The sequence below is a fragment of the Prionailurus viverrinus genome, chromosome B2, assembly GCF_022837055.1.
Source record: "Prionailurus viverrinus isolate Anna chromosome B2, UM_Priviv_1.0, whole genome shotgun sequence".
Classification (NCBI taxonomy): Eukaryota; Metazoa; Chordata; class Mammalia; order Carnivora; family Felidae; genus Prionailurus; species Prionailurus viverrinus.
Genome location: NC_062565.1, coordinates 89,874,887 through 89,895,922, shown reverse-complemented (window position 1 = coordinate 89,895,922; position 21,036 = coordinate 89,874,887). Strand labels below are relative to the sequence as shown.

General features: G+C 36.9%; 1 protein-coding gene across 8 annotated transcripts in view; it reads left to right on the top strand.

The window, feature by feature from the left end:
- USP45 (ubiquitin specific peptidase 45) overlaps positions 1-21,036 on the top strand; it is a 77,946-nt gene that overhangs the window by 43,095 nt on the left and 13,815 nt on the right. For 4 of the 8 annotated variants that reach the window (XM_047858348.1, XM_047858345.1, XM_047858346.1 and 1 more), the window contains exons 9-11: positions 1,842-1,929; positions 17,429-17,510; positions 19,906-19,997. In XM_047858348.1, coding sequence (XP_047714304.1) covers positions 1,842-1,929; positions 17,429-17,510; positions 19,906-19,997 — 262 coding nt within the window. Of the gene's footprint in view, positions 1-1,841; positions 1,930-16,744; positions 17,511-19,905; positions 20,480-21,036 lie in introns of those variants that run through there. The other 4 variants (XM_047858349.1, XM_047858352.1, XM_047858351.1 and 1 more) reach the window with 3 other exon arrangements.

The window sequence follows — 21,036 nt, the reverse complement described above, 5'->3', positions numbered from 1 at the left end:
GCAGAGACGTGGTAGAGAAAGTTTCTCCTTTGTTCAGGAACAATTTCCTTCCTGTGCATCTGCTTTGAAAGCCACACACTGTTCCTCCTACCTGCAACATGGCAGATGAGGATCCCTGAAGGATTCCCGTTTGCCCCTTGCAATCTTCTTCCACTTCACTGAACTTCCTTGATGCCTACAGCACAAATGTCATGTCATGCAGTTTCTGCCTTACATGGATTCCAGCCATGGAAGCCCAGATAGGGGTGAGAAATGTGTCCATCTTGGTTTCTGTCCTCTTCTCTGATCTAGAAGGTGATCTATATCCACCAAATGCAGAAAGGGAAGCCCACAAGGGCAGTAAATCAAAGTTCTCAGCATCCTTTTGCTTTTGCTACTACTTAACAAGAGTGAATAAATGAAATTACGGTTCCTATTATAGGCTAGATTCACTGCTAGTTCAGATAGCTTTTTAGCACCAGGGACTCTCATTAGTGCATTACTAGAATGAATGTTTATTATGAGATAATAAAGAATAATGCTTGAAGTACTGGACTCAAGAATCAAAAGACTTGGATTTACGTCAGTGGCACACAGATTGTTCTTCAGTTTTCTCAAGTGTAAAACAGTTCATCTTAACTGATTTCTTAACAGCACTGTTGTGCATATCAAATGAGATATGTTGGACATACCACAAGGAGAACATTGTAAACTTGTACTACAATAAGATATTCTTACTATTTTATATTACTTTGACAAAATTCTTTCTTCATCTTAGATCAGAGCACTATCTAAATTTAGCACTTATTTTCATTTCATTTTGGTATTGGAATTTATTGCAGAAAATACTGTTTTTTAAAGTTAATGAAATCAACTAAATATTTGCTGTGTTGATGTGTCCATGTACAGCACCTGAACCTTTAATTAATACGAGGAAATTTAGTTGTTAAATCCTTAAAAAAAATACATTCACAGAGATATCAGATTATTGTTCTTTATTTAAATATAAATAACTTCTTGTTTTTCATTTGGTTATTCAGGGTAGGAAGATAATAGATCACAGTGGGTTGGGTTTGAGTACTATATTTTTGCTTGCTGTGTGACCTTGCAAATTATTTGAATAATCCCTCTGATTCCCCCATGTATAAACTGGAGAAAATAGTGCATCCCAAGCTTGTTTGAGGATTGATCTATGTAAAGCTTAACATATGTACTATGCTTGCATGTAGTAGTCACTTGATAAATGACAGCCATATTATTCTTTTTTATTTTATTTATTTATTTCAAGAGAGAGAGAGAGGCAGAGAGAGGGAGAGAGAGAATCCCAAGCAGGTTCCATGCTATCAGTGTAGAGCGCCATGTGGGGCTTGATCCCAAGAACCATGAGATTATGACCTGAGCCGAAATCAAGAGTCAGATGCTTAACCAGCTGAACCACCCAGATGCCCTGATAACTATATTATTTTCTTTGTACTGATGATCTCATCTTAATTGGAGCAGTGATCATATCTGCTCTTTTTACCTAGTGGTAAAAGGACTATATTGAATCTTTGAATATATGTTATTTAAAAATGATTTTAGATGAGGGGCACTTGGGAGGCTCAGTTGGTTAAGCAATTGAGGTTTGTGAGATTGAGTCATGCGTTGGGCTCTGGGCTGACAGCATGGAGCCTGCTTGGGATTCTCTTCCTTCTTTCTCTCTGCCCCTCCAGAGGGGCCCTGCATGCACACACATGCGCACACACACACTCTCTCTCAAATACATTAATCATGTAAACATTCAAAAAAATTATTTTTGATGATAGTAATATATTGTTGATGAAATTATCTTTTTTCTTTCCTGTTTTGTTTTTAAATCATAGGGCCCCTCGATTTAAAGGTTTCCAGCAACAGGACAGTCAGGAGCTACTGCATTATCTGCTGGATGCGGTGAGAACAGAAGAAACAAAGGTCAGATTTCTTTAAATTGATTACATATACTCTTTAAGAAGAGGGTAAGAAATTGAAGGAGTTAATTTTTACCATAATTTTAATATGGATTGAGAAGTAATTTGATTTTTTCTAACTATTCTATTCCTTTATTTATTTATTTTGGCCAGTTCTTCTAAAAGATTATTTTCTTTTATCCTTTTGCACCCCCCTTATCCTTTATTAGTTGATACCCTTTGACTGTAAATAACAAATAAATTCAAGCTAGTTTAAATAAGGAAAAGGGAAGCTAAGAATCTAGGTGACAGGAGGTATGGGTAGGGATATAGGGACAGGAAGGTTCTCAAGAATCCAGATAATATTCTCCTCATTTCCCTGGCTCTGTAGATTTTCTTTATTCATTTTCCTGCAAACTGAGTAGTTTCTCAGCTTCTGTCTCTGAATGATAGCACATGACCTTCATATTTTGCACATGTTGCAGTTCCACGTATATAAAACCAAAACTGGATGTTTGTGAATCCCAACTCTGAAGAGAAACTCTGTTACCTCATGTTGGATTAGGATCCACTCAGGGATGTGTCACTGGTAACTAGGGGAATGGGATCCAAGCCTCCTGGATCAGGGAATGTTTCTGAGAAAAGAAAGAGTGGCTCATGGCCTGGATAGATTTCCCCAAACAGTGTTCATTGTCATCCTGTCCCTTTATCGATTGGGTGGTAGTTGCCTGTAATATTAAATGAGTTAAATTCAACTTTTTTGGTGGGGACCTATGAATGGGATACAAGTTTTCAGAGAAAATGCAAGATATTAAAGCTGTCAAGTACACAGCACATATCCTTCATTTTTCCTCTATCACTCATAGCAGGACATTATTAATCATTCATAACGGTTCTGCTGAGTCTGGATTCAGGCTCGGAATCATTCTCAACCTACCGCTGCAGGCATGGTATCTCAATCATAATTGTCACAATAGGTGAAATCCTGTTTTCCATTCAAGGTAAATATACTTCTTAATTTATGTTAATACGTAGCAGAGCAACCATGTGAAAATGAAGTACTCCTATGCTTGTGATAGCTGTTACTGTGGTACTAGGCAAGGTGGATCCTCCTCTTTTTGTTTTGTAAAATCTTATCTTGAGGGGTGCCCGGGTGGCTTAGTCAGTTAAGCATAGGACTCTCTATCTTGGCTCAGGTCATGATTTCACGGTTCGTGGGATTGAGCCGCAAGTTGGGCTCCATGCTGACAGCACGGAGCCTGCTTCAGATCCCCCTCCCTCTCTCTCTGCCTCTCCCCCACTTGTTGTCTCTCTCTGACTCTCTCAAATAAATAAACTTAAAAGAATGAAAAATAAAATCTCACCTCGACTTGTAGTATTGTGGTATTCTAGTTTTCAGTAAATAAATAGGGTTCTGTTATTTTCTTTTACCTTAATGAGTTAATCACTCCCTCCTGCTACAGTGTTTATTATAGGTCTGTTCTTAATTGGCTATTTATTGACCTCTATGTTACATTAGTTAAATTCAGCTTTTGAAGGTGTCAGTCCTTTTCTGCCATCTCTCTACTTGATATATGTATATATTTAAGTTACATATATCTGCATTATATATATTTAAGTTTGTGTTTTAATTCCAGTTAGTTCTACAGTGTTACATTAGTTTCAGATGTACAGTACAGTGATTCAACAATTCCATACATCATCTGGTGCTCAACACAGCAAGTGAGCTCCCTAATCCCCATCACCTGTCTCACCCACCCCGCCACTCACTTCCCCTCTGGTAATCATCAGTTCTCTGTAGTTAAGGCTCTGTTTCTTGTTTTCTCTCTTTTTATTTCCCCTTTCCTCATTTTGTTTCTTGAATTTCACACGTAAGTAAAATCATATGGTATTTTTCCTTCTCTGACTTACTTTGCTTAGTTCCCTCTCTAGTTCCATCCATGTTGTTACAAGTGGCAAGATTTCATTCTTTTCTATAGTGGAATAGTATTTCATTTTAGAAGTGTACCACATTTTTATTCATTCATTCATTCATTAATGGACACTTGGGCTGCTTCTGTAATTTGGCTATTATAAATAATACTGCAAACATAGGGGTATGTGTATCTATTTGAATTAGTGTGAATTTTGTATTCTTTGGGTAAAGACCCAGCAGTGCAATTGCTGGATCATAGGGTATTTTTAACTTTTTGAGGAACCTCATCCAGAGTGGCTGCACCAGTTTGCATTCCCAACAGTACACAAGGGTTCCTTTTTCTCCACATTCTCGCTAATAGCTGTTGTTTCTTGTATTTTTTATTTTACCCATTCTGACAAGTGTGAGGTGATCTCATTGTAGTTTTGATTTGCGTTTCCCTAATGATGAATGCTGATGAGCATCTCTTCATGTGTCTGTTGGCCATGTGTATGAAGTCTTTGGAGAAATGTCTGTGTCTTTTGCCCATTTGGTAATTGGATTATTTGGGTTTTTTGGTGTTGAGTTATATCAGTTCTTTATACATTTTGGATACTAATCCTTTACTGGATATGTCATTTCCAAATACCATCTCCCATTCTGGAGGTTACCTTTTAGTTTTGTTGATTGTTTCCTTTACTGTGCAGAAGCTTTTTATTTTTATGTAATTCCAATAGTTTATTTTTGTTTTTGTTTTTGTTTCTCTTGCCTCAGGAGATATATCTAGAAAGAAGTTGCTATGGCCGGTGTCAAAAAAGTTACCACCTGTGTTCTCTTCTGAGATTTTTGTAGTTTCAGATTTCACATGTAGGTCTTTAATCCATTTTGAATTCATTTTTGTGTATGGTGTAACAAAGTGGTCCAGTTTCATTCTTTTGCACATAACTGAACAACTTTTCCAACACTATTTGTTGAAGAGACAGTCTTTTTCCTCTTGGATATTCTCTCCTGCTTTGTTGAGGTTTAATTGACTGTATAATTGTGGGTTCATTTCTGGGCTTTCTATTCTGTTCCACTGATCTGTGTGCCTATATTTTTGTGCCAGTACCATACTGTCTTGATGATTATAGCTTTGTAAAACAGCTTGAAGTCTGGAATTGTGATGCCTCCAGCTTTGGTTTTCTTTTTTAAAATTGCTTTGGCTCTTCGGGGCCTTTTGTAGTTCCATAAAAATTTTAGCCTTGTTTGTTGTAGTTCTGTGATAATGTTGGTATTTTGATAGGGATTGTATTAAATATGTAGATTGCTTTGTGTAGAGTAGACATTTTAACAATATTTACTCTTCCTATCCGTGAGCATGGAATGTCTTTCCATTTCTTTCTCTTTTTTTAAAAATGCTTATTCATTTTTGAGAGAGAATGTGAGTGGGGGAGGGGCAGAGAAAGAGAAGGGCAGAGGATCTGAAGCGGGCTCTGTGCTGACAGCAGCAAGCCCAATGTGGGGCCTCGAAGTCACAAACTGTGTGAGATCATGACCTGAGCTGAAGTCAGATGTTCAACCAACTGAGCCACCCAGGTGCCCGTTTTTCCATTTCTTTGTGTCATTGTCAGTTTCTTTCATTAGTGTTTTATAGTTTTCAGAGTACGGGTCTTTTACCTCTTTGGTTAAGTTTATTTTTAGGTTATCTTATTTTTGGTGCAATTGTAAATGGGATTGTTTGCTTAATTTCTGTTTCTGCTGCCTCATTATTGATGTATAGAAATGTAATAGATTTCTCTATATTGATTTTGTATCCTGAGACTTTACTGAATTCATTTATCAGTTCTAGCAAGTTTTTTTGATTGAGTCTTTAGGATTTTTTGTATATAATGTGTCATCTGAAAATAGAGTTTTACTTCTGCCTTACCAATTTGGATGCCCTTTATTTCTTTTTGTTGTCTGATTGCTGTGACTAGGACTTCCAGTACCATGTTGAATAAAAATGGTGACAGTGGACATCCTTGTCTTGTTCCCGACCTTAGGGAAAAAGCTCTCAGTTTTTCCCCATTAAGGATGATATTAGCTCTGGGTTTTTCATATATGGCCTTTTTGAGGTTGAGGTATATTCCCTCTAAACCTACTTTGTTGAGGGTTTTTTGTCATGAATGGATGTCGTATTTTGTCAAAGGCTTTTTCTGCATCCATTGAAATGATTATATGTTTCCTATCCTTTGCTTGTTGATCTGATGTATCATGTTGACTGATTTGTGAATATTGAACCACCCTTGCAACCCAGAATAAATCCCACTTGATCATGATGAATGATTTTTTTTAATGTATTGTTAGATTCGGTTTGCTAATATTTTGTTGAGAATTTTTGCATGTATGTTCATCAGAGATATTGACTTGTAGTTCTGTTTTTTTTGTGGTGTCTTTGTCTGGGTTTGGTATTAGGGTAATGCTGGCTTCATAGAATGAATTTGGAAATTTTCCTTCCTTTTCTGTCTTTTGGAATAGTTTGAGAAAAAGAGGTATTAACTCTTTAAATGTTTGGCACAATTTGCCTGGGAAGTCATCTGGTCATGAACTTTTGTTGGGATTTTTTGATTACTGATTCAATTTCTTTGCTGGTTTTCTGTCTAAATTTTCAATTCCTCCCTGTTTCAGTTTGGTAGTTTATATGTTTCTGGGAATTTTTTTTTTTTACCATTTTATTTAATTTACATCCAAATTAGTTAGCATATAGTGCAGCAATGATTTCAGGAGTAGATTTCTTAATGCCCCTTACCCATTTAGCCCATCCCCCTTCCTACAACCCCTCCAGTAACTCTCTGTTCTCCGTATTTAAGAGTCTCTTATGTTTTGTACTCCTCCTTGTTTTTATATTATTTTTTGCTTCCCTTCCCTTATGTTCACCTGTTTTTTACCTTAAAGTCCTCATATGAGTGAAGTCATATGATATTTGTCTTTCTCTGACTAATTTCACTTAGCGTATGTTTCTAGGAATTTATTCATTTCTTCTAGGTTGACCAATTTTTTGGCATTTAGTTTTACATAATCTTTTATAATTGTATTTCTATGGTGTTGGTTGTTACTTCTCTCTCATTTATAATTTTATTTATTTGAGTCCTTTTCTATTTTCTTGATAAGTTTGGCTAGAGGTTTGTCAATTTTATTTTATTTTATTTTTGAAGATCTAGCTCTAGGTTTCGTTGATCTGTTCTTTTGTTTTTATAGTTTTATTTCTGCTCTAATCCTTATTCTTTCCTTCTAGTGGTTTTAGTTTGTTGTTCTTTTCCTAGCTCCTTTGGGTAAACGGTTAGGTTGCTTATTTGAGATTTTTCTTGCTTCTTGAGGTAAGCCTATATTGCTGTAAACTTCCCTCTTAGAACTGCTTTTGCTGAATCCCAATAGTTTGACTGTTGTGATTTCTTTTTTATTTGTTTCTATGTACTTTTTTATTTCTTCTTTTATTTTCTGATTTAGTTTAGTAGCAGGGCATTTAACCTTCAGGTATTTGTGGTCTTTCCAGATTTTTCTTGTGGTTGATTTCTAGTTTCATAGTGTTATGGTTAGAAAAGATGCATGGTATGACTTTGATCCTCTTGAATTAGTTGAGACTTGTTTTTTGGCCTAATACATGATCTGTTCTGGAGAGTGTTCCATGAGCACCTGAAAAGAATGTGTATTCTGCTGTTTTAGGATGGAATGTTCTGAATATGTTGGTTAAATCCATCTGGCTCAGTGTGTCATTCAAAGCCATTGTTTCCTTGTTGATTTTTTTGTTTTGATGATCTGTCTGTTGATATAAGTGGGGTGTTAAAGTCCCCTACTATTATTGTGTTGTTACCAATTAGTTCCTGTATGTTTGTTATTAACTGTTGTTTTTGTTTTTGTTTTTAATTTTTTAACCTTTACTTCTTTTTGAGAGACAGAGACAGTCTGAGCAGGAGAGGGACAGAGGGAGAGGGTGAGACAGAATCTGAAGCAGGCTCCAAGCTCTGAGCTTTCAGCACAAAGCCTGATGCAGGGCTTGAACTCATGAACTGTGAGATCATGATCTGAGCTGAAGTTGGATCCTTAAGTGACTGAGCCACCCAGGCATCCCTGTTATTAACTGTTTTATGTGTGTGGGTGCTTTCATGTGGGTGCATAAGTATTTATAATTGTTATATTTTCTTATTGGATTGTCCCCTTTATGACTAGATAGTGTGCTTCTTTGTCTCTTGTCATAGTCTCTGTTTTAAAGTCTATTTTGTCCAATTTAAGTATTGCTACTCTGGCTTTCTTTTGACATCCATTTGCATGATAAATGTTTCTCCATCTCCTCACTTTGTTTTTTGTTTTTTTTTTTTTTTTTTTTTTTTTTTAATGAAATTTATTGACAAATTGGTTTCCATGCAACACCCAGTGCTCATCCCAAAAGGTGCCCTCCTCAATACCCATCACCCACCCTCTCCTCCCTCCCACCCCCCATCAACCCTCAGTTTGTTCTCAGTTTTTAACAGTCTCTTATGCTTTGGCTCTCTCCCATTCTAACCTCTTTTTTTTTTTTTTTCCTTTCCCTCCCCCATGGGTTCCTGTTAAGTTTCTCAGGATCCACATAAGAGTGAAACCATATGGCATCTGTCTTTCTCTGTATGGCTTATTTCACTTAGCATCACACTCTCCAGTTCCATCCACGTTGCTACAAAAGGCCATATTTCATTTTTTCTCATTGCCACGTAATATTCCATTGTGTATATAAACCACAATTTCTTTATCCATTCTTCAGTTGATGGACATTTAGGCTCTTTCCATAATTTGGCTATTGTTGTCCATCTCCTCACTTTGAATCTGTAGGTGTCTTTTGGTCTGAAATGAGTCTCCTATAGGTAGTGTATAGATGGGTCTTGTTTTTTATATCCGTCCTATCATCCTATGTCTTTTGATTGGAGTGTTTAGTGCACTTACGTTCAAAGTAATTATTGATAGATATGTATTTATTCCCATTGTATTACTTGTTTTGTGGTTGTTTGTGAAGATTTTCTCTGATCCTTTGTCTTTCTCTTTTTTATGGTTTGCTGGTTTTCTTTAGTGATGTATTTATTTAGTGATATGATTTCTTTCTCCTTATTCTTTGCATATTTATTAGTGGTTTTTGATTCACTTAGGTTTGTATATTATATCTTCTGTGTATAGCAGTCTATATGAAATACGTGGTAGTTTAAGTTTGAACTCATTCTTTACTCCTTTTCTCTCCACATTTTAGGTATATGATGTCATATTTTACATCCTTTTATTTTATGAGTTCCTTGACTGACTTTTTACAGAAATACTCATTTTTACTGCTTTTGTGTTTGCTACCTTCATAGTGTCACTTTTGGTCTCTCCTTTCCACTCAGAGAGCTCACTTTAATATTTCTTGCAAAGCTGGTTTATTGGTCACAAACTCCTTTAGTTTTTATTTGTCTGGGAGGCTCTTTATCTCTTCTTCTATTCTGAATGATAGCCTTGCTGGATATAGTATACTTGGCTGCAGATTTTGTCCCACTCAGCATCTTGAATATATCACACTACTCCCTTCTGGCTTGGAAAGTGTCTGCTAAAAAAAATCTCCTGATGGCCTTGTGGGGTTTCCCTTGTATGTAAAGGTCTTCTTTTCATCCTGCTGCTTTTAAAATTTTTTCTTTATCACTATATTTTGCCAATTTAATTACAGTATGTCTTGGTGTTGGCCTGCTTTTGTTCGTTTTTTGGAGCTTCTCTACTTCTTGGATCTGGATTCCCCAGATTAGGGAAGTTTTTAGCTATTATTTCTTCAAATAAATATTCTGCCCTCTTTTCTCTCTCTCCTTCTTCTGCGACTCCTGTAATACGAATGTTATGACATTAGATGGAGTCACTGAGTTCCCCAAATCTCTTATTTTGCATAATTCTTTTTTTCTCCTCTTTTGTTCAGCTTGATTACTTTCCATTACTCTGTCTTCTAGGTCATTAATTCATTCTTTTGCTTCTTCCAGCCTGCTGTACTTTGCATCAAGTCTATTTCTAATCTCGTTTATTGCACTGTTCATCTCTGATTGGTTCTTTTTAATCTCTGTATTAGGGGGTCTCACTGATGTCTTCCACTCTTTACTCAAGTCCAGTGAATATCCTTATGATCATTGCTTTAAATACTCCCATCAGGCATGTTACTTATGTCTGTTTTACTTTGATCTCTGGCCATGGCCTTGTCCTGTTCTTTCATTGGTACAAATTTCTCTATCTTCTCATTTTGTCTGAGTCTCTGGGCCTGTTTTCTCTGTGTTAAGAAAATAAGCTGTGTTCCCTGTTTAATGGCCTAATGAAGAGGCAGTCTGGCAGTGCCCTGCCCCATAATGTCCCCTGTTCCCTAGGGCCTGACACTTTAGTGAACATCTCCAGTGTGTGCCGCATGCAGTCTACTGTTGGGTCCTGGCCGCTTTATCCTTCAGGCCAGTCATCTGCAGAGGTGCTCTGTGTCTGTTGTGGGCAGTGTTTGGTCTCTGATCTGAAATGTGGCAAGTTTTTTTTAATAGTTTATTTTTTTAGTAATCTTTATACCCAATGTGGGGCCCAAACTTAAAACCCCAAGATCGGGAGTCACATGCCCTTCCAACTGAGCCAGCCAGGTGTCTTTCGAATGTGGTGAGTTTTAACTAGGTGTGCTCTGGTCAGAGACCAGGGCTGAGACCTGTCGCCACCGCTGCCAGAATTGAGGCCCTGCAAAAATCCCACATGGAGAACTATGTGTGGGCAGGCATTGGGCTGGTCTTCTGGGAAAGGGGGCCCATGGCCCTGGGAGTAAGGCAAATGTGACTGAGAAGGGCAGTTCCAACAGAGCATGGGGAAGCAGGGGTTGGTGTGAGCAAGTTAGGTAGTGAGTGTCAGTGCTATCCTGGCTCCTGCAGGTGGCTCTTAACCTTTGCTGAGAAGTGGGGGAGGAAATTGTACCTGCCAGTTCCTTTGTCCCTGGAGGGGTCTCTCTGTGAATGCTGTCTCTCTAGGATGCATTTGGAGATGAGCAAATAACCTCCCCACTGTGTGCCCAGGTGCTCTTCAGATCGCTGTTTCGCTGTATGTCCATGTGATGTCTGCCTTTCTCTCCAAGAGCAGCTTAGTGACCTCTCAGCTCTATCCCAACCAAGTCTTCTGACCTTTAAAATTTTAGGTTTTGGGGCGCCTGGGTGGCGCAGTCGGTTAGGCGTCCGACTTCAGCCAGGTCACGATCTCGCGGTCCGTGAGTTCGAGCCCCGCGTCGGGCTCTGAGCTGATGGCTCAGAGCCTGGAGCCTGTTTCCGATTCTGTGTCTCCTTCTCTCTCTGCCCCTCCCCCGTTCATGCTCTGTCTCTCTCTGTCCCAAAAATAAATAAACGTTGAAAAAAAAAAAAATTTTTAGGTTTTAAGCCCCACTTGTTGCCAGAATTCACAAAATTCGGGCTTTCATGCTTTCCAAGCCATTTGCTATGAGGATTCGTTTTCCCCATGTGCTCCCCTGTGCGCTAGTCTCTCCCCCTTCTCTGGGACTACAGCTACCTTCCCACTGCAGTGGCCATGATTTGTTTCTCTCCTAAACCAGGTCTCTGCACTTCTACCTTCTTCACTATGGCCTCTTCTCTACCTTTGGTTGTGGAGTTCGTTCTGCCAGTCTTCCGGTTGATTTCTGGGGCATGTAGGATGATTTGATAGTTATCTAGTTGTGTTCGTGGGCTAAGGTGAGCCTCGGGTCCACCTACTCCACACCATCTCCCCCTCCTGGATCTACTTTATGTGTTTTGATTATGAGCCCTATTGTCTTCTATTTAGAGTTATGTTTTTTGTCACCTCTCTGAGATTGTGATCTCCTCAAGGAATGATACTGTATATATCTCTGTATCCCATGTTCCTTGCACACAGTAGGTGCCCAGTGATTTGTTTGTTAAATAAGTTGTCTGTACTTATCCTTGAAATGGATAATTTCTGTTGAGAATTTGAATTGGGGAAAAAAACAGTTTCTTAAATAAGTTACACTACCTTGTTTCTTGGAGATTTACAGTTATTTTGAATATGTTATAATTTGAACTGATAAATTGATAGGATAATACATTGTGTTTTACCTATAATTTGTTTTAAAAAAATCAATTAAGAGATTTGCAATTAAGTTTTGAGGACATTAGCACAATGCTCCTGAGCTGATACTTCATCATATTTTCTTAGATTTAGAAACTGATGCCAAGAATGGGCAGATTCGAACTTAAGTCTTTCTGACTACCAAACAAATTCTAATTCTATACAGTACTGCTTATTAAAGCATAGTTGTAATGCTTAATCATCAGTGACCAGTATAAATAATACATTTTTAGCCTTGCTATTTATTCATTTATTTTTAATTTTTTAAAGTTTATTATTTTTGAGAGACAGAGAGTGCATGAGTAAGGGAGGGGGCAGAGAGAGAGAGAGAGAGAGAGAGAGAGAGAGAGAGAATCTTAAGCAGGCTCTGTGCTGCCGGCACAGAGCGCAGTGTGGGGCTTGAACTCACAAACTGTGAGGACCTGAGCCAAAATCAAGAGTCAGACGCTTAACTGACTAAGCCACCCAGGCACTCCTAAGCTTGCTATTTAAAATTTAACCATAATTATTTCACCATTTGAAGTAGTATTAAATGTGATTCAGTAACTATGGTATATGGACATTCTTGTTGAAGGAGTTGATAGAAGGTAGCAAGGTGGGGAGAGAGACAGACAGAAATTTGTATCATGAATGATAAATGCATATTGATGCTTCTGAACCTACAGATGTATAGGAGTTACTTTAACATTAATTCAGACTATCAATTTCTAAAATGATTTTTTTTTCCACTATGATTTGCAAGGATATGTTTACTACATGGTCGTGGATCATTGTAAATGGAATTAAAAATCAGCTCTCTACATTGTTTGTCTGTTGATATTACAAATAAAGGTATAAAATCTATCCCTGTTATTTTTTTATTTCACTTCTATTGATGGCATTCTTTGCTATAATTAAGTTATTGTTCTGTCATAATGGTGCATCGGGATTCACAATATCTTAAAGACTGGCAGTACAGTGGGAAACGTTGCTTTTTGAAAGCTCTTATCTTCCTTCCTCTATTTGAGGGTTTCAGATGGCATGGCAGAATTAAAATGTCATGTCTGTGGATTTATTCAGTCCTGTAAGCAAGGACAGTCGTGCCAGTCGCTTACAGTGAGTACCCGAGCGGGAGCTGCATTGTCTGGCCTGGGAACCCCCCAGGTGTTTGTCGTGCCACTGTGGTAGTTCATCACTGCCGTGTGTTTTTTGATTGAAGAAAGGCTACAGCATTATGTCTGCCACCAGAATCTTTTAGTAATGATTAAAAACTACTGACCTCCTTTCAGCATGTTTCATTAAAGTTTTTTTTTTTCTTATGACTCTGAAGTTGAGAGATATAACATGCTCCTGCCAAATAGAGTGCTAAAGGGGGTCATTGGTGCAAAAATTTAAATTTTTCATGGGCAAAACAAATAAAAGCAAATTTACTACAAGAACTTCTTTTATAGGCAGTCTTTTCCACTTAGAAATACATGCTTCTTCACTTGCTTGAATTTGAGCTATCACCAAATTAATGCTATTACGTTTTTATTCTCAAAGATATACCGCTAATACATTATTGGCTAGGATTTTTTTTTTTTTAATTTTATTTATTTTTTTTTTTTCAACGTTTATTTATTTTTGGGACAGAGAGAGACAGAGCATGAATGGGGGAGGGGCAGAGAGAGAGGGAGACACAGAATCAGAAACAGTCTCCAGGCTCTGAGCCATCAGCCCAGAGCCCGACGCGGGGCTCGAACTCACGGACCGCGAGATCGTGACCTGGCTGAAGTCGGACGCTTAACCGACTGCGCCACCCAGGCGCCCCTGGCTAGGATTATTTTAAAGGCAGAATATCTCCGCTGACTTAAACTATGAGTGTTTTGCATTCTTATTTTTGAAAGACGTTTATGGTGGAGATTTGAAATGGTTGAACCTTGACATTGCTAATTGATTATTGTGCTGCAGTTGTTAGCAGTGCCCTGGCCAAAGTCTTTTTTTTTTTTTTTTTTTTTTTAATCCTAAGTGGTTCAAAGCACAACTTTTAACAATGAGAGGCTGTAAATGGACCTAAACCCATTTGTTTTATTCAACTTGATGAATTGCTTATTAATTAACTCCTTTAACAGTTTAGAGAATATAAATTTGTGGCTAAGATACAATAAAAAGCAAATGTCTAATTATTTAAAAGTTAATAATGTAAACAACCTCATTGTTTTTATTTTTTAAGAGTTTGATGTTAGAGCTTACATTTTAGAAAATGGTAAAGGCTCATTAAATCATATTGAAAGTCATATTTGAATTACTAAAATATTGAAATTATAAAATAAATTTATAGACATAATTTGAGTTAGCTTTATCTTTACTAGCTAGAGAGGCTTTTTAATTTTTTTTTTTAACATTTATTTATTTTTGAGACAGAAAGAGACAGAGCATGAACAGGGGAGGGTCAGAGAGAGGGAGACACAGAATCTGAAACAGGCTCCAGGCTCTGAGCTGTCAGCACAGAGCCCGACGCGGGGCTCGAACTCACGGACCGCGAGATCATGACCTGAGCTGAAGTCAGCCGCTTAACCGACTGAGCCACCCAGGCGCCCCTAGAGAGGCTTTTTATAGGTGAACATGGTATTCATTGAAATTTATTTAAGTCCATCCTCCTGAGAATGGAATTCACACAATTTGCTTATTTTAGTTCAAAAAATTCTTTTTTGAAGGTATAAAAGTCAACGTTAGCTCAGATAATATCTGAATTACATCAATTTTCAAATGTATTGAGTCTGGATTGGAGCTTATCTCTATTTATAGCTTCTGGGACACATGTTTTCTTTTGATTTTCTTCATGTATATTTCAAGATAGTATGATGTATGGATTGCTGTATGTTTACTTTTATTCCCTACTTTGTATATATTTAAGTTGTTGAATCTTGCATCAACTTTTAAAATATACTTGAAGAGAATACAAAATTCTCTTCATAGGCCAGTTAATAAACAAAACTCAGTTTCACAATAATTGGGGGAAGGTGTTAAAAGCTTACCATGAAATGTATCCTACATACAGAAGAATGTACACAGATGTATATACAGTTTAAAACATAATTGAAAGAAAATTCATTTACCATTAGCACTCCTCCTCACCACCACACCCAGAGTTTTAAAAACCAGAATGTTTTTTAGTACCGTAGAAGCTACCTGTTCCTTGTTTTCAAACATGGCTTCCGCATCAGAGGTAACCACTTTTTTTACTTTTATGGTAATCATTTCACTGCCTTTTCTTATAATTTTGACAGCTACCTTTGTACGCTTGAACAATAGATAGCTTAGCTTTGCATAACTGGGTAGCAAGCACAAACCTATTGCCATTATTGGATGAAGGCTGCCAAAAGAAGTGGGATTGAGAGAGAGAGTTTGGAACTTAGTTTGACTTTGGCTTCCCAGAATTTCTAAGAGCTCTTTCTGGGGAAGTCAGTGGGCAAGATCATGAATATATTCTGAGCCACGCTTGTCAAAGTCAAAGCAACTGGCAGAGATATAGGAGAGACCAGGTGCTAGATGTCTTCCAGAAAGGTTAGAGGCTGCTCTGTATTTTCTGTGTCTGAGTTCGTCATGGCCCACCTCTTTGCTCTCAGGAATAGGTCAGAGCAGAACAACCCTGGGGTTAGTGTGTATCCTCTGCTGATCCACAGCACAGCACGGGGTGGAGAATAAGGACATTCGCAGCTCATTCCCCATGTATTCTGTTCTCAGACTTGAAGCATGGTGCAATAGCCGAGGGGATCTTGATGTTGACAATATGTCTGTCTTCCTAAGTCTCATGGCTCCTGTTTGGATTTGTTGTCTTCCACACTTGATGTATAAGCATAATTCTAGAATTCTGTCTAACTGTGCTCCTGTGAATTCTCTTGCCTCTCTTGTTTGTTTATTTATTTTGGGTGAGAGAGAGAGAGAGTGAGTGCAAGCGGGGTAGAATGGCAGAGAGAGAATCCCAGTCTCAGAGCCATCAGCACGGAGCCTGTCATGGGGCTCCATCCTACAAACAGTAAGATAATGATGTGAGACAAAATCACGAGTCTGCTGCTTAACCAACTGAGTCCCCCAGGCACCCCTCTCTTGCCTCTCTTATGTGTTGGCCCTGTTGTTGCCTGTGAGGTTTGTTGTCTTTCTTGCTTATGCTCTCGTTTGGTGGTGGTGTGTGTGTGTTTTTTTTCCTTTTTTTTTTTTAAGTTTATTTATTTACTCTGAGACAGAGACTGAGAGAGTGCGCACACAAGCAGGGGAGGGGTGGAGACAGAGGAAGAGAGAATCCCAAGCAGCTTCATGCTGTCAATGTGGAGCCTGATGTGGGGCTCAATAGCACAAACCATGAGATCATGACCTGAGCCGAGGCCAAGAGTTGGACGCTCAACCGACTGTGCCACTCTCCTTTCTGTATTTAAAAGGTGTTCAGTTTTTTCCAAATTTGTGAGTTGGCTGCTTAATCCATTTGTTATTCTTTTTAATTGATTTAAGTATTTAAGTCTGTGAATTTTCTTCTGAACAGTGGAAAGTATCTGGATTCTGGTATGTAATATTTTTATTCTCTGGTAAGTCTGCAGTTTGAATTTTGTTTCTCTTTGATATAATGATTTTTTAAATAGCAGAATTAGGTATCATTTTCACGCCAGGAAGTCCAGGTCAAACAGTGGCTTCAAATATGAAAACCTATGATTAAGACTTTACTTAAAAAAAAAAAAAAAAATCTTCTGAAGGATAATTAACCAGCTTTCCTCTCATCGTACTTTTAATTTTTTTTTTTAATGTTTAATTATTTTTGAGAGAGAGAAAGAAACAGAGCGTGAGCAGGGGAGGGGCAGAGAGAAAGGGAGACACAGAATCCAAAGCAGGCCCTAGGCTCCAAGCTGTCAGCACAGAGTCCAAGGCAGGGCTCAAACCCACAAACCATGAGATCATGACCTGAGCCGAAGTCGGACACTTAACCACCTGAGCCACTCAGGCGCCCCTCCCCATACTTTTAAAATGTGAATTAGAGAAGATTAAATTCATATGCTGAGTAGGGACATAATTAGCGTAAAAGATAATTTATTAGCTCAAATAAATCTTTATTCTTGGAATCTGGTTTTATTTCATTCTGAGAGTTCTCTGTGACATTGGATCTTTCCTTAAACATACACAGAGATACGGAAACATAAATGTTGCCATTTCCTAAGAGCTGCTAAAGACTTTAATACTAATAATCGTTATTGACAACTGAATTCAAATAAAATGATAACTAATCAAGATCTGAGGTAATTTTGCTGTGGAGACTATTTGATGTTCTGGACTTTGCTCATATATGTATATAAATAAAATAATATACATGAATGTCATAGTGACCAGTTTAATAGCTTCTTATATGTTAAGAGTTTCTTCGATAGATAAGAAATTTCATGTAGTCTCTTTGTTACTTTTGTCCTGATTAAAATGATACATCATTTTAGGTATGGAGTGGTGGAGTGGGAAAAAGAAGGGAAAAGAGGGAAAACTTACTCCTAACCTATAAGAGTATGTTTAAGTATAGATTATTAAATTCTTATTTGTTTTATAGAGAATACAAGCTGGCATCCTAAAAGCATTTAACAACCCAACTACTAAAACTGCTGATGATGATACTAAAAAAAAGGTCAAAGGTATGTCAATTTTTTTACTGTTAAAACTTTCTCCCTGAAGAAAAATTTAAGTTTCTTTTTAGGGGAAAGAGAACTGAGCATTATGTGAAGTAATTCTATAAAGTAGTGGCCTTAGAAGAGAGTGTACTTACTCCAGTGTCTGTGAGATAGTCTAGTGGGTCATAGAAAGAAAATGTTACAATGCATCCATGTGAACTTTAAAAACTAAAACTAATGATCAGATGTATAGATGGGCACTGATGACCTTATTTGAGGTATCCTAAGGGAGACTGGAAAGGTGGTTGAAAGTAGCAATCTCACTTGGAAGTTCACTTTCATCATATTGTATCATTTTGCAGTTGACCTATGCTTGCATTAAGTGGATTTGTAGATACTACATAGTTTTAACTGTCAAAATGCATAAGTGTCCCAAAGATTCCTGCAAGGAATCCATTTACTGAAGAGAATACTAACTCAAGCATACAAGTCCACTTTACTTCTAGTGTCGACACTTCATCAGCCAAAGTATTAGCAAAACCAGTGATTATCTAACCAAAGCTAATCATTTAATTATCAGTATTTAAGTGTGGGCTTATATGTCATGTTACAAGCAATTTGTCCTAACTGTATATTCTGCCTTCAGATATTAACTAATTGTATTATGAAGTCATCATTTTTAGAAGATGTTGAAAAACATTATTTGTATTTTGTTTATTCTCTATTCTAACTTCTATTTTTTGTAGTAGTATTTGTACATAGTGCATGTCTATAATTCATAAACATACACACATTGTGATTGTACATGCCCAAACTGTGTGCAGTTAGGGTTCAAGATTTGTTTTTTAATTGAAGTATAGTTGACACACAATGTTACATTAGTTTCACGTGGAAGGTTCAAGATTTTTTAACGTGGATTCTCAAGTATGCTTTGGTTTTGTTTGTTTGTTTGTTTGAGATAGTGCCATCTAGTGCATGTTGAGAATAACTGCTCAGTTTTTCTTTCCATTTGTATAATCTTTTCCATTTTCTTTTTTTTTTTTTAATTTTTTTTAAACATTTATTTATTTTTGAGACAGAGAGATACAGAGCATGAACAGGGGAGGGGTAGAGAGAGAGGGAGACACAGAATCTGAAACAGGCTCCAGGCTCTGAGCTGTCAGCACAGAGCCCGACGCGAGGATCGAACTCACGGACCGCGAGATCATGACCTGAGCCGAAGTCGGACGCTTAACCGACCAAGCCACCCAGGCGCCCCTCCATTTTCAATCCCCTGTACAATTTTTTCTTTCTTTCTTTTTTAAATGGTTTTATTTATTTTTGAGAGAAAGAGAGCCCGAGCGGGGTAGGGGTAGAGAGAGGGAGACAGAAGATCTGAAGCAGGCTCTGTGCTGAGAGCAGAGAGACTGATTGAGGGCTTAGCTCACGAACTGTGAGATCATGACCTAAGCTGAAGTCAGACACTTAACTGACGAAGCCACCCAGGTGCCCCCTTTGTACAGTTTTCTTAATGAATCATCTTAGTTTACCATAACTTCTAAATGGTTATCATATTAATAAATGTTTATTGATATATCTAGCTATAAGTTGACTCTGTCATTCAGTGCTTCAAATAATGTTTTAAAATGATTTTAAACGTTTGTATGAAATTTGAAGTTAGACATCCAAAAAGGATAGAAGTTTGAAAGAGGAGTGAGGCTTGTTAATATATTTTTTCATCATGATTAACTATGGAGAGTTTCAAACTTCTATTAAAGTAGAGAGAATAGTATGATGAAACCTCATATACCCATCACCCTCCCTCTTAAACTATATTGAATGTGTGGTATATTATGTTTTATCTATGTTCTCCCAACCCCTGATTATTTTGAAGGAAATCATAGGCATAATTTTCTTTGATTTATGAATATTTCCCAAATGGAATAATTTTATCTTTTTTTATATATAACTGAGCAGTTTATATATATAACAGTTATTAATTGCCGAGGTTAATTCTTTACACTATGCTGTGTTTACTTGTCTACTGTATCGTTTCCATAGTTATGGTCCAGGCGTTTGTAACCCTGAATGCATAATCTTCTTTCTCATCCTCTGTCTACCTCTATGTTAGGCAGAGGCTTTAAAGGGCTTAATGGGAACAGTTGAGGTATGGTATGAACACTGGTTATTGCTTTACTTGTTTTGCCTCAAATTTAACAATAGTTTATTATTTCTTGGAGACTACTCTATGATAGTCAAATTTTTCTCTATAGAATTGTAAAGGAGAAAGTCATTATAACATCATACAGTAAATATATTACTAATGTGATGCTGGTCATCTGTCTTATTCAGATGTCTTTTGAATCAACAGAAAAAAAGCATGTTACATTGTTAGGTTGGTGGTTGACATTTTTTGCATTAAAAAGTATTATTTTTGCAGCATATGGAAGAGAAGGTGTGAAAATGAACTTCATAGATCGGATCTTTATTGGTGAATTAACTAGCACAGTCATGTGTGAAGAATGTGCAAATGTAGGTGCTTTGGAATTCACTTCAACATGGAATAGATTACAATCATATAATTTTTATTGTTCTCTTTCACATATAATCATCAGCATTTATTTTTATTTGTGACAGATGACTACATAACAGTTTTTGAAAGTCTTTACAATATATCCTTCACTCCCAGAAAGGAACATAATTTATAATTTTTTTTAAGTGTTATTTTTCCTCTTGATAAACCTTTTAGCCTGTTTGAATGTCTTGGAACGCGTTAGCTACTTGTTTGCATTACAATGAAAGAGAAACTTCTGGGAAGGGAGTAACTATGTTATATAACTGTGCATTACCCTAAACCGTAATTCTAATAGAAATAATGCAATAACGTAACAGGGAGATGTACCACATTTTATTTAAAATTTACATTTATATAACTTGTTGAAGTTTTTTTAAAAGTAAGTGCTCATATTTGAATTTAATGATCATTTTTATTTTGAATGCCATCTGTACTTTAACAACAACTTTAAACACATAAAAGTTTTTATGGGTTTTCAATTACTTGATAACAAATATTTCTGAAAGCATATGGTTTAGAGTATGTTAGGTGTAAACTTTGTTACATTTTGATCATAAAATAGTTTTCCTGTCTCAAATAATGGGGTACTTTTCTTTTCTCTCTAGTCTTATAAAATCAGTATTATATGTTACATCTCCTTCTAACCTGTCATATTGAAGCACAGAATTTGTCAACATGATATTACTTACATTTCTAGTATATTCAACATAGAAGTTGATTTCTCTATCACAAACTAGAGAGTGTTTTTAAACAGAATTATCCTAAAAAATCTACAAAATGCAGTCAAGCTCTCTGGCTTTTTTCTTCATGGCTTAATTTTTTTTCTTTTAAATGTTTGTATTTGATTTGTGTTATGGCACAATTTCACCAAAAATATGTGTATATCTTTAGTTAATCAGTTTTATTAAACACAGTTTACTTTGAAGTTACTTTAAATATTATAGGTTAGTCATATTGGCAATATTATAAAATTCAACTGAATTGCATTTATTGAAG